We start from the raw sequence: 13,034 nt of genomic DNA on the forward strand, positions 1-13,034 counted from the left end.
AGATCTACCTAATATGCCCCAATCAGAACTCCCGGTCCTGCAAGGGCCCTGCCTGGTTCTACCACACCAAGGCCCGTCCTCCCTCCCTCGTTTCAGGAAATGGAACTGCCACCTGCCTAGTGTCTCAAACCTCAGCTTGATTCCCGACTCCTCTCTTTCTCGCTTCCAGTTCATCAGCACATCTTTTTGGTTTTATTTCAGAATTTATTCCAAACTCAACTGCCTGCTCACCAACTACTCCTGCCACCTGGGTCTGTGTTACCCTCGCCGCTCACCTGGACCACACAGGAGCTTCCCAAGGGCCTCCTTGCTCCATTGAGCTCTCTTCGGGCCATTTCCCATAAAGCAACCAAAGTGATTTTTAAAAAGACAAATCAAATAATTTCTTACTTAAGCCCACTGATGGTTTCTCTTACGTTAAGTTCAGGCTCCTAACTCTGGCCTAGAATGACCCTCATGATGAGGCCCAAGCTCATCTCAGATCCCTCTCCCCATCACTCATGACAGTCCAGCCACTCCTTCTACCTGCTCCTCTGGCTTTGAAGCACACGCTGCCCCGGGGCCTTTGCACTTGCTGTTTTCCCCTACCTGGCTGCTCTTCATCCAGAGCTTCACCTGGCTGCCTCCTTATCACTCAGCACGCATCTCAAGTGCCACCTCCTCAGCGGGCTTCCCTGCCCATCCTATCTCTTGTTGCCCACTCTCCACCCCAGCCACTCTCTGTCACTTTACCCTGTTTTATCTTATCGGCAACATTATCACTGTAAAATTTTGTTATCAGGTTGCTCGGTTATTGTCTATCTCACACCAACAGAATGGAAGCTCCCTGAAAGCCAGCTCTGTCTTGTCCATCATTGTGTCCCCGCCACCTGGCACAGTGGCACATGAGAAGGACACATGTCACATTTGTCAGATGAATCACTGGCTTAATGACCCTTCATCAGCATCTGAATCTCTGTCACCACCTCTAGGCACCATTGTCTTCTTATATCAAGAAGCACAGCCACCTGAGTCCTATGAGCCCAAGCAGAGCCACAGCCACACCCCCACCCAATACTCCTCAGATTCACCGTGGTGACTCCAGAAGACCTTCCCACTCTCCCACACTGCCAACACTCTCCCCTTCTAATCTGCACAACTTGCTGGAGGGATACAGAGCAAGGAGAGGAAGAATGTCTGCAAGAGAAAGAGGCTGGGCCAGAAATGACAAATAGAGGAATTGAGTCAGAGTTTTAAAAAAGAGAAGCAAACGAGACTCAAGAGGAGAAGTGACCCAGCAGGCCAAAAGAGTGAACAATGTGAGAAAGAACACACACACACACACACACACACACACACACTCCCTATGAAAGAAAGAGAGAGAATTCCAGGGACCAGACAAAGACCCTTTGTCAAATAAGGGATGGGTCCTGTGCCCACGGGGGAGGTGGCACTGACAGGCCAGGTGGGCAGCTGGCCAAGGCCAGGAAGGCCTGCATGGGGGCGGAGCACATGCACACCTGCCCCTGACCCCGTGCTCTGAACCCTGTGAGGGTCTGCACTGACCTACCTGCTCTGGCTCCAGGTGGGCGGCTCCCTCTTCACTGGCCCCGGCAGCTTTGATGGCCTCGTCCACGGGGCCAGACTCCAGGGTGACGCTGAGCACGGCATCATAGACCTCCCGAAGGGGCCCACCGAGGCCCAGGGCTGGGTAGGAGCGGTTCCGGTAGGGCAAGGCGAAGAGCATGGTGTCGTAGGGCAGGAAGACCAGCCTCCCATCTGCCAGGCCCTGGGCCCACGCTTGTCTCAGAAGGGCCATCTGCTCAGAGCCTCCCAGGAGCGCCGGAGTGCATGCACAGCACCACGACTGGAGGCAGACGTGGCAGGCTCACTTTTGCAGCCTTCCCTGGAGCCCAGAAGTCAGTGGCCCGGAGCTCTCAGGTCCTCCCCCGCCCTCTGCTGCCACTGCCAAGCGCCCTCCCTCCCCATCAGTCTGGGAAAGGAGAAATACGCCCTCTATCTGCTCCCTCTGTAACCATAACACCCAGGACCACCCAATCCCACCTGAGACTAGCTCCCTTCCAGCCGGCGCACCCAATCATCATGACCCACTTCCCACCCTCCCTGTGCCCTGCTGCCTCTGACAACTGCTAGTGTCTACTGACAGCTTGCTCTTGTTAGCCTGAAGTACTTTTGCAAACATTTAGTCATTTGATATTACAACAGTGCTAAGAAGTATGTGTATCATTATCTCTACTTTCAGATGAGGAAACCAAGGCCCAGAGAGGTTAAGGAGTGGCCTCAGGTTCCTGTTGCAAGCCCTTTCTCCAAAAAATCCAGGAATATGGAACCACCAAGGAAGGCCGATGGTCTTGCTGGGGCCTGAGGACCCCCGTCATGTGGAAGCCAGAGCCTGAAGCCCAGCCTCTGCTGAGCCTGGGTGGCCATGCTATGTGGACATGGGTGGGAGCCACCCCATCTTGGTCTCAGAATAGTAAGAAAGGTCCTCGGAGAGAGACCCACCAGGACTGAAGGGACACAGAACCAGGGCTTCCTTTGTCCCTTTTCCTCTGCCTGGCTTCTGTTCCACTTCTCACCAAACCTCCCCTCTCTCTTGCTCGGAGTTGGAGCTGTTCTATAATTGGCCACACGAGGGAGCTAATGCACAAAACTGGGGAGGCTAATGGGTAAACGCCTACATTGATTGTAAGCAGTGCTCTCTGTGTGCAGGGCAGGGCTCTAAGCCCTTTATCTCCTCCTCACAGACCATGAAGTAAGGACTTTTATGAGGTTCATACCATTGATGAGGAAATTATAGCACAGAGAGGTTTAGTGACTTGCCTGAGGTCACACAGCTGGTAGGAAGTGGGTCAAGTGTGGGATCCTGGCTATCTGAGTCCAGAAAATGTGCCCCTAACCACTCTGCATCCTGGCTCCTGCAAGTCAGCACAGTGGCTGGAACGCAATCTCCTGCAAGTGTCGGAGAGGGAGTCTGATGAGCTTCCCCCACCGACTGCCACCATGCTCCAGCCACACAGAGGTGAACGGCTCGTTCCCCCAGTCCCGTTAACACACTAGCTCCATTGCTTTGCGCTAGCTGACCCCTCTGGTTGGAATGCCTTCCTCCCTCACGCCCTCCTGCAATCAACTTCTCATTTTCAGGCTCTGCCCTAATGTCACCTCCTCTGTGAAGCCCTGCCCACCCCCGCGTAGATCAGCTCCCCCAGCCTCTGGGCTCCTCTGTTGTCTAAATACACATCTGTCTCCTGCCAGACTCCAGCCTCCCTGCTGGGACCCAGCCAGCTCCTCCCCCATCCCCAGAGCCTTGCTCAGTGACTCTTGGCTGAATGTTTACACAGCACTTGGTGACATACATCTGCTCCTTGGGGGGTGAGTTTCCTCCTTCTCCTTTCACTTGCTGGAAAACCTGGGCTCGGAGAAGCGAGGCCCCACCCCGAGGGCAGCGGGAACACCTGGGCCAGGTCCCTTGCTCCACTCTGCTCTAAGTCACCACCCAGCCACGCGAGCTCGGGGGCTGCCAGCCCACCCCTGCTCCCTGGAACTGGCCTCAGTGCCCCCGGATCTAGAACTTGGTGGTTGGTCTCAGTGGTTTCCAAACTGTGCCCAATGGTAAGAAATACATTTTACCTTTGTGTGCTCTCAAATGAGTATATGAAACGTGAGTGCACTCACAAAACTGAAAGGAGATTTCCAAGAGCGAGACTTCATCCTGCTATCTGCAATGCACTCTCCCATTCACTACTTGTATTTCCGTTCTGCTTCATTCTTCTCTATCGCTTTCGGTTTCATTCTCTTTCTTATTGTTGTAATGCTGGTCTGATTCACTAAGTTAGTTTATGGCCCCAAATGGCCCACAGTGTGAAAACCCCAGTCTAGATGAACTCTAAGATCCCTTTTGTCTTCCAGGTGACACCTCTTCCTATACCCCGCTCTGCCATGCATCTCCCTGGGTAACCACTTCCTTAAAGACATGTCAAGTGTCACCTCCTCCAGGAAGCCTCCTCCGGTCCTCCAGGGCCCAGCCCCGTGCCCCCTCCGATGCTCCCGGCCTCTGCTTCTTGGGATGATCTTGACCTCTCTGTCATAAGCACCTGTCTGTTCAGCACCCATGCAACCCAGCACCCAGCACAGCAGGGGCTTGATAAATTCAGAAAGCGATCAATCAATCAAGCAAGCAAGCAATCAATGAATCCATGAAAGTTCTGAGTCTAATTCCAAGAAACAAAGACTGGCTCTAACTCCCTCCCTGAGGCTCCCTTCCTACGCTCTCATCCCCTTCTCTGTACCAGGCAAGGACTAAGACAGCCCTTGGCTCCCACTCCACAGCTGATGTTTGAATCAGAACTCAATCTCTGCTGAACTTGCCAGCTGTGTGACTTGGGCATGTTACTTCCCTTCTCTGAGCTGCAAAGTGCAGGCCTCAGCAGGACTAGCTCACAGGGCTTCTGGGAGGTTAACGCGGGGTCAAGTGCTCAGCCCAGCGTCTGATGTGGAGGGAACTCCCCGTCAGCGGCCACATGGAGTCCAGGCCACCCACAGGAGGGCGGCACCACGTGCACTTACCCTTCAGGCCGTCCACGCCGCGCAGCTGCTTCAGTATCTCTGTGGCCCCCTGCTCCCCGGGTCCCAGAGCAGCCACCAGCACCACAGGCAACCCGTGTGTCCTGAGAGTCACGGCCACCTGCCGGGCTGTAGCCACCCAGATGTCCTGGTGGGAGGACACGATGGCCACACGAGCCCAGCCGAAGTATTTCATGACGGACAGCAGCACGTGGGCGGCCGAAGGCAACGTGGGCACCAGCTCACCTCCTCCCAAAGGGGCCTCGCATGCCCAGGAGAAGAGGGTCTTGCCCCAGCCTTGGGCCAGCAGGGCTGCCGCTGGGCAGTAACCAGGGTTGACAGGACCCACGAAAGCAGCTACGGTGTTCTGGTGGACCAGAAACGTGGCCAGGGCGCGAGGCGTGTCACAGCCCGTGGGCAGGACCACGGAAGCCAGCCGCGAGCCCAGCATCAGTGAGGAGTCCTGGTTGGCTCGGTCCATAGCCAGCTGGGCGGCCACTCTTGGGAGAGCCTGGGCAAAGATGGGGTCACAGTCCCAGGGACCCAGCACCCCCAGGGTAAACGTCCCCACCCCCCAGGCCCGACTGGGGAGGGAGCCAGCCCACAGGAGGGCACCCCAAAGAACCACAGAGAAAAGCGGCAGGGAAGGGGCTCTCCTCGGACAGATGAAAGGGGACCCCCGCAGACCCGGGCAAGTCTTCCCGTGGGGCCGCCTCCAGTGCCAACCTTCAGGGTACAAGCCCTCCTGCGGTCCTGGGAAGGAGGAGAACAACAAGGTTTCCAGCATCTTCGGCCAGCACTTTCAACATAATTTGGAGACAGCTCCCTACACACACACACACACACACACACACACCCAGAAACTCAGCCTCCTCATTAGTAAAACAAGGGATTTGGACCCGTGATGTTGGGAGGCCCCATGATGCCCACGCTTGGTCCTGGGCTGGCGCTCGGTGGCTCAGCGTATGGGCTCTGGAGCTGGAGCTGGCCAGACTCGCTCACTGCTTCCCATCCTCGTGGCCCTACACCAGTCTCTGAAGTTTTCCAGCCCCATCTTCCTCTTTGGTAAAATGTGGATAATGAAAGTTATTTGATGGAGTTACGGTGGGCATGATGTGAAGCACTTATCACAGTCCCTGGAACTTAGGTGTCCCATAACCCTACCTCTGTCCATCTATTGCTATTATTTCTCTGTGCACTCGCCCTCCAAGGTGGGCCAAGTTCTCCTGGTGCCTCGGAGCCTCCCTGCCTCTTACCCTCAAGCCCAGCACCGTTCCATGGCACCTGACCCTGCTGGAACCCATGGGTCCCCCGGTGTAAGCAGGGCCTGGGTCAGGTAGTCCCCCGTCGCATGTCTGTGGCTAGAGGGCTTACGATGCATGTGCACAGTTCCCTCTCGGTCCCCACACAGCCCTGTGCAGTCAGAGGACTTTCTATCCTTATTGTGCAGATGAGGAAACACAGGGGAACTGAGGGGAGGGCCTCTGGACTGGGGCCTCCCTACTCCGTCCTACTGTGCCAGGACCTCGATGCCGTCCTGCAGCCGGGCAACCCTGCCTGGCCTCTGCCTGCATCCCTAGCATTGCCTTTCCCCACCCACGGGACTCAGCCAAGTCCCCCCACAACGCTCATGCAGCCAGCAGCCTTCCACCTGGGTGCCCCAGGAAGGCATGAGACCCCTCCTCACCCTTCAGAAGCTGCCAGGCTGGTAGGGAGGCGGGTCCCAGCCAGGAACAGAGCTGACCACAGTGCGGGCAGTAGGCAGGGCCAGTGGGGAGGCTCTGAGGGCCTCCTGAGGAGACTCAGGGAGGGCTTCCCAGGGGAGGCCCAGCTGGAACTAGCTGACCCTGGGGAGTGTAGAGCGAGAGAGTGAGAGTAAACCCTCCCGATGCCAACAGTGATGGCCTGTGCAGCGTAGCTTCCTAGAAATTACGTTCAGAGCAGAGGAATAAGAGGGGCCCTGGAATCACACAGACGAATCCATCCTACTTTTATCCCTCACTGGCCCCTAACCTTGGGCAAGACGCTTAACTTCTCTGAGCCTCAGCGTCCTCATCTGTAAAATGGAGATGAGAACAGCCACCGGTAGTGCTGTGTGAAGACTGCAATGTGGAGAGCACAGTGGGGATACTCACTGTGTAAGTAGGTGAGTAAGCAGCACTTACTAATGGGAGTAAGCAGGTACTTTCTAAACGGCACAGTTACCACCGCCATCACTATCTGTGGGTCTTTGGGGGGAGGCAGGTGCACTGCGTGTAAAGAGAGCTGGCCGGGAGGTGGGAGTCTGAGTTCCAGCCCCAGTCCCGCCTCTGCCCCACTCAGAGCCTCGGCCCCTCAGCTGTAAGGAAGCCAGTTTGCAGAGCTGGCCAACTGTGGTTCCTCCGGGTCTGTGATGCCAGGGTTCTCCCAGCTCAGGGCTCGGTGACGTGGGGGACGGCTGCTCTTCCGCCAGCCTCTGAGGAGCCCTCTGCACCCTCCCTCCTCTTCTGCCATGATGCTCCACGTGGTCTCCTAGCAGCCTGCCCCCCCCCCACCCCCACCCCCCTCAGGACGAGCCCCTGGGAGGAGCTGGGCTTGTTCTGGGCTCACAGAGAGCTAATCATTTCTGGGTGGGAATGTCAGCGTATGTGGCTGATACTAATGACAGCCACCTCGCCCCTCAATTTGTACTTTCCGAAGCACTTGTGACCCACTGCTCTGCCTGTATTCCCCGAGGCCCTGAGTAGAGGCAACCTGACTGAGTGGGACAGTGACTGTCTGAGGTCCCACCGAAAGTTAGGGCTGAGCTGAACTAGGGTTTGGCTTCCCATGGCCCAGGCAAAGGCAAACTCACCTCTTTTTATTGAATGCCCCAAACATCAAAACTGAAGTATCCTGGGAGAGCTAAACACCTAAACCAAGTCCTCTGTGTACAGGTGGGGAAACCGAGGCGCCGAAAGGAGGAATAAGAAGGGCCTTCTCTAGGTCCCGCAAAGCAGCAGCAGGCTCCCCTGGCCCCACTGTCCTGCTGGCCACTCTCAGTGTCTGGGAATTCGGCATCTGATGGGCTGCAGGGGCTCACAGAAGGCTGAGGCCTGTAGCAGGGTCAGCCGGGGGTGGGGGGTGAGGAGGGGCAGGGCAGGAGCCAGCGTTAGCTGCATTTCTGCTACTGATTTGTGGGATGGAGTTCACATTTCTTTCTACACCTCGGTTTTTCCATTTGTACAGGGAGGGCTTAATTTAGATGTTTAGGTCTCCAAAGATCCTCAGCTCTGATGTCCGGGTTATTAATAAATATCAGGAGACTTTTGTCTCTGAAGCTGGCCATGTCCCCTCTCCCAGGAGTATGTGGGCTGCCCGTGCTCCCACCTCCAGCACGATGGGCTAATGCACACCTTCCCGGAGATAGATCACTTGGATTTTTAACCACAGATTGCTTGGCTCATAGAGCCAAGTTCAAGGAGTTAGTTAACTCCATACGATCATAACCCAAAAAGATAAAGAAGCCTTTAGCTACATTAACAGACTAAACCCCCCAAATAGGGAAGATGCCAGGAAGCCAGGGAATGGGAATGGGGGATTCCTGTCAGAGTCAAGGCTCCTCCCACCTCTGTACCCAAGGGTCACCCTCCTGACCCCCACCCTGGCCCTTCTTGCCTTCCTTCAGGACAAGATCCCTGAAGACCCACCTGCCACACTGCGCTGTTGGGGCTGACTCCCTGCCTCTTTGGGGCTCTTAGGCTCCCACACCAGGGTCCTCGATGTCAAGCTCTTCAAACAGGCTCTGGCCTGGGGAGCCCCCATTGTCACGACAGCCTGTGTGTCACCATTCTTGCTGCCCTCGGCTGCCAGTGACTCCTGCCTGAGGCTTCATATATGGCTCATTCCCTCACTGCCCCCCTCAGGAACCTGAAGAAGCCACGTGGAAAATTGGATCTGTTCAGACTCCAGGGCTCTGGGGAACCAAGCCAGAAAGGAAGGAGGGAATGAAGGAGAGAGGACCTGAGGGAGGAAAGGAGGGAAAGAAGGGGGGAGGTAGGGAGGGAAGAAGGGAGAGAGGGAGGGAGGAAAGGAGGAAGGGGAGATGTCTTCAGCACTCCGGACAGCTCCAGACCTGGCTGGGGACTCCCAGGAGGAAGGATGAGCCAGCACTAAAGAACCCAGCATTATTGAACACCCACTGTGTGCCAACACTATTTATACAACCCACTGAGACAGGTATTATTATTATTGTATTTCCACTTTATAGATAAGGAAAGTATAACCCAGAGAGGTTAGGTAATTTGACCAAGGACACAGAGCTAGTAAGTGGAGGGGTGACTATAGATCCAGGTTTCTGCTCATCATAACACATTGATTCTTTGGGAATTATCATGAAGGCTTTCCTCTCTTCCCTTTTAGGGTGGATCCTTATGGGTAGATAGACACCACTCTCCAGTGGACTGACAGCCCTTCCTCCCCGACCTGCTCTCTTCTACTTAGGTCAAATCAGCTTTCACTAAGTACAAGAAGTATCTACCAAGTGGTAGGGATCATCCATACCCCCTCTCCCTTAACCCTTACAACAACCTTGTGAAGTGAGTGTTGTATTTTGCCTTCTTCACATCACTTTATCCATTTAGCAATATTTACTGAGCACCAACTATGTTTCAGGCATGTTCACTTGAGCTACATCAACAACAAAACAAAAAAACCCAAAGTTTTTGCCCCTCACAGAGCTAACTTTATAGCAGAAGTAGGGAGTGATGTGTGTGAGTGAACAAGCAATACACATAACAAATAAGTAGATTTATCTTTTCTGTTGGAAAGTGATAGGTGGCATAAAAAAGAAAAAAGCAAAGACTGGCAATAATGTCATATTATAATCCATATAAGTGTTTTCCATAATTCTACACAAGCACATTGAGTGAATGTGTTATAACTTAGAAAATATATTGTTATTGGATATTTTTATTTAGCCCCTTTTTTTGCTGGAAAGATTTTAGGGCCTCTGTTGATGTGCCAGACATATGCCTGTTTGCTCTCAGATTATTCCCTGCCCTTCCCAAACCCTATAGGGCTCCCAACAGGGAGGTGAGGGAGGGACCTGTGTCCTGCAGGTGCTAACCCTGAAAACTTTACCACTGGTTTCTGGCCAGATTCAGCCAATTGGAGACACTCACAGGAGATTGGAGGACAAGAAAAAGGGAGAAGCAGGGAGAAGCCCCCCCCCCCCTCTCTCTCTCTCTCTCTCTCTCTGTGTGTGTGTGTGTGTGTGTACCTTGGACAATGTGCCAACAAGGGCTGGGTCTCCTCTCTGGTTCTGGCCTCTTCAGATACCCCTTCCCATGTGGCCCCAATGTCTAGAACCAGGTACCACCACCTCCTTCCTCCCTTTGTCCTTCCCCAGCAGGAGTGGGAGAGACTTCCTGCTGTTACTGATCTCTGAATGGCTTCCAATCCCAGCACCTTCGCCATCACTTCCCCATTCTAATTTCCCACTGCTGCACTACTGGCGAGGACTCCGTTTTCCAGAATGCACCCTGACTAATACCCTACATATCTGATTTTTTTTGCAATTTCTCTCCATTGTAAGCAACTTTTTAATAGATACCATGCTTTTGTAATCTTTTGAATTTTTTCCTTAGGATAAATCCTCAGAAATAGTCATATTGCAAGTTCCAAAAAATCTAGTGGATCAAGATATTCTTTAGATAATTGGAGATATTTGAATATGAACTGAGCATTAGCTATATAGATTACTTTTAGATTTTGGGGTATGATAATGGCAAGGTGGTTATGTAAAAAATTAGACATTTTTTGTAGTAGGCATACTTGAATGTGTGTAAGGGAAAATGGCAAGATGTCTGGGGTTTGTTTGAAATTATTACACAAAAAGAGGGAGGAATAAATGAAGTATGGAAAGAATCTAGGCCATGGTTGTAGTTGGGTTCATTGTACTATTCTTCCTATTTTTGTGTATGTTTGAAAACTTTCATAATAAAAGAAAACAGCATTAATACCCATTAAAAATGTACAAGTTTCTCCAGCCAGCGTGGCTCAGTGGTTGAACGTTGACCTATGATCCAGGAGGTCACAGTTCAATTCCTGGTCAGGGCACATGCCTGGGTTGCAGGCTCGATCCCCAGTGTGGGGCATGAAGGAGGCAGCCAATTGATGATTCTCTCTCATCATTGATGTTTCTATCTCTCTCTCTCTCCTTTCCTCTTTCTGAAATCAATCAAAAATATATATTTTTAAATGTACAAATTTCATCATATCCTCCTCAGCATTTAGTATTCTGATTTTTTTCTAATTTAACCAGCATTTTAAGATATCATGCATTGCATTAGTTTTCTATGTTGTATAACAACTTACCACAATACTTAGCGACTTAAAACAACGTACATCTTAGCTTCTGTAGGTCAGAAGTCTGCACACAGCTTCATTGGAACCTCTGTTTAGGGTCTAACAGGCTGCGATTGAGGCACCAGTCCGGGCGAGTCCTCATCTGGAGGTTCAAGTAGGGAAGGACCCACTGCCAAACTCCCTGGGTTGCTGGCAGCAGGATTCCTGGCAGCCCACCTCATCAACGCCAGCAACAGAGCCAGTGCCTGGTACCCTCCTGGGTGGGCTGGGTGTTTCCCTTTTCCAAGAGAACAGTCACCTGGTAAATGACCACAGGAACCCTTGGAGGAAGACGTATGACATACTCTTTTCTCAAAGGGACCCAGGATGCAGCTCAGTCCAGAGCTCTGAGCCTGCGAGCTGCTCAGCCTGGGACCTGGTCTGAGGCAATGCATTTGCACGGTGATGACTCCAGGTCCCCACCCAGCAGACCTAGGCATTGTCTTCCTATGTGTGTCTAGCAGCACCTTGGAAGGCTTCCCTGCCCTTCCCCTGGGGGACCCTGTGGTTAGTTAGCCACCCCCACGGATCCCTAACACACCCCAAGAGCCGAGAATCACTCCACATCTGTGGCTCATTTGGTCATTGTGTTCATCTTGTTTCTGATGATTCAGTGCTGCCATCTATCTGGGCTCCCATTTCCACACGGAGCTCATGAACTTGGATTACACCCCCCCTCCCTCAGCCACCCCTGGCTTACAGAGGACAAGCATCATAGAGTCCTTCGAGGATGGTGAGGTACCCCCACCGCCATGAATGTGTTTCTTAATGCGCTGGCGAAGGGCGTGTCCTATGTGTCTCCCAGGGCTGTGAGCAGATTGCATGTAACAGAGGCACTCCAGCGTGTCCACTTTCCTGAGCCTCAGACTCTTTCCTCCACAGTGTTCTGGCATTTCAATGTCATTTAGGGAGGCAAGACACCCCGGTGGTATCACTTATGCAGAGCAGCCTCCTGGGGCCCAGAAGGGGTGGGTAAAGGCAGGGAGGGGATCTGGTGGGCAAATGGAAGACATTGGCACAATTTTTCCCTGAGAGAGTCCATGGGAAGGCAGCTTTCGACCATCCAGGCCTTGACAAAGGGGAGGTTTTCCCAGGAGCAGCTCGGGAGGTCACCTAAGGAGAAAGGGGTGACACAAGCAAATGTGCAGACCTGGGAGTGCCAGGCACATCCGGACGTTGGCTGTGTGCCTGGAGGGAAAGGGCCAGGGTCAACCCATGCAGCTGACACGCAGGCCTGGGGTCAAACCGGGGCTCAAGTCTCCTTTCACCTGGAAGACACCCTATTTCTGAAGTCTGTCCATCTTCGTGGCTTGGCACCTCCCACGTTGGCACCTGGAGACCTCAGCAGACTCGACTCACAGGGGTCCATCCAGGGCTGACACCCCCAACTGGAGCCCCACTCACTCCATCCTGCCGTCCACCCAGTAACCATGGCCTTTCAAGTCCAGCTCTTTCCAGGGCTCATCTGACCAAACCTAGCCTTTAGCCAACTAGTCCTGGGGGCCCAGCCCTGCAATCAGACACGCTTTCTCTGTCTGAGGGGGCCATGGGCTGGCGTTCACCTCCACAGAGAAAGTCCTGGTAGAAGCACAAGGTGTGCACAGAGCCAGAAGAAGTCTTTATCCAGCAGAGGGCACCAAGGCCCCAGTAATTGGCCTAGACTAGAGTTTCTTGCAATAGAAAGCTTCCTGCAGGAGGGCACACCTCAGCCAGCACGGGGCCTGGCCTGTAGCTTGTTGGCAGCTCTGGCGGGTGAAAGAACCAAAGGCACAGAGGACCGGGTGAGAGTCTGTGAGGAGCAGGGGAGAGGGGAGAAGCACAGGCTTAGAGACAGACCCAGCTGCCCTGCCTCCAGGAACAGGGGGGCCTCGGGGAGGGTACTTCACAGCCCAGATCCCAGTTCCCTTCTGTAAAATGGAGAAATAAGTGTCCCTCCTGGTCCTGCCAGGAGGATTAAACGAGATACACGCCACACAATGCTCAGTACGCCGGAGGCCCTCGGCACTCACAGGTGAGGCATGCATGGCTCAGACGGGTTTGTCTGACTTTCAAGTACAAGGTGGGAGGTAAAGGGGTCTCTCGAGTCCCTAATGGGGTTTCTAGGTGAA

At 53.5% G+C, this 13,034-nt stretch overlaps 1 protein-coding gene across 1 annotated transcript in view; it reads right to left on the reverse strand.

Moving 5' to 3' along the window:
• The window catches only part of LOC102430842 (olfactory guanylyl cyclase GC-D-like), a 30,895-nt gene extending 25,548 nt beyond the window's left edge, over positions 1 to 5,347 (reverse strand). The window contains 3 exon segments of the mRNA XM_023755922.1: positions 1,550 to 1,822; positions 1,824 to 1,846; positions 4,564 to 5,347. Of these exon segments, the coding sequence (XP_023611690.1) occupies positions 1,550 to 1,822; positions 1,824 to 1,846; positions 4,564 to 5,347 (1,080 nt within the window).
• Between the last annotated feature and the right edge of the window lie 7,687 nt (positions 5,348 to 13,034).

The sequence above is a fragment of the Myotis lucifugus genome, unplaced genomic scaffold (genome assembly GCF_000147115.1).
Source record: "Myotis lucifugus unplaced genomic scaffold, Myoluc2.0 scaffold_86, whole genome shotgun sequence".
Classification (NCBI taxonomy): domain Eukaryota; kingdom Metazoa; phylum Chordata; class Mammalia; order Chiroptera; family Vespertilionidae; genus Myotis; species Myotis lucifugus.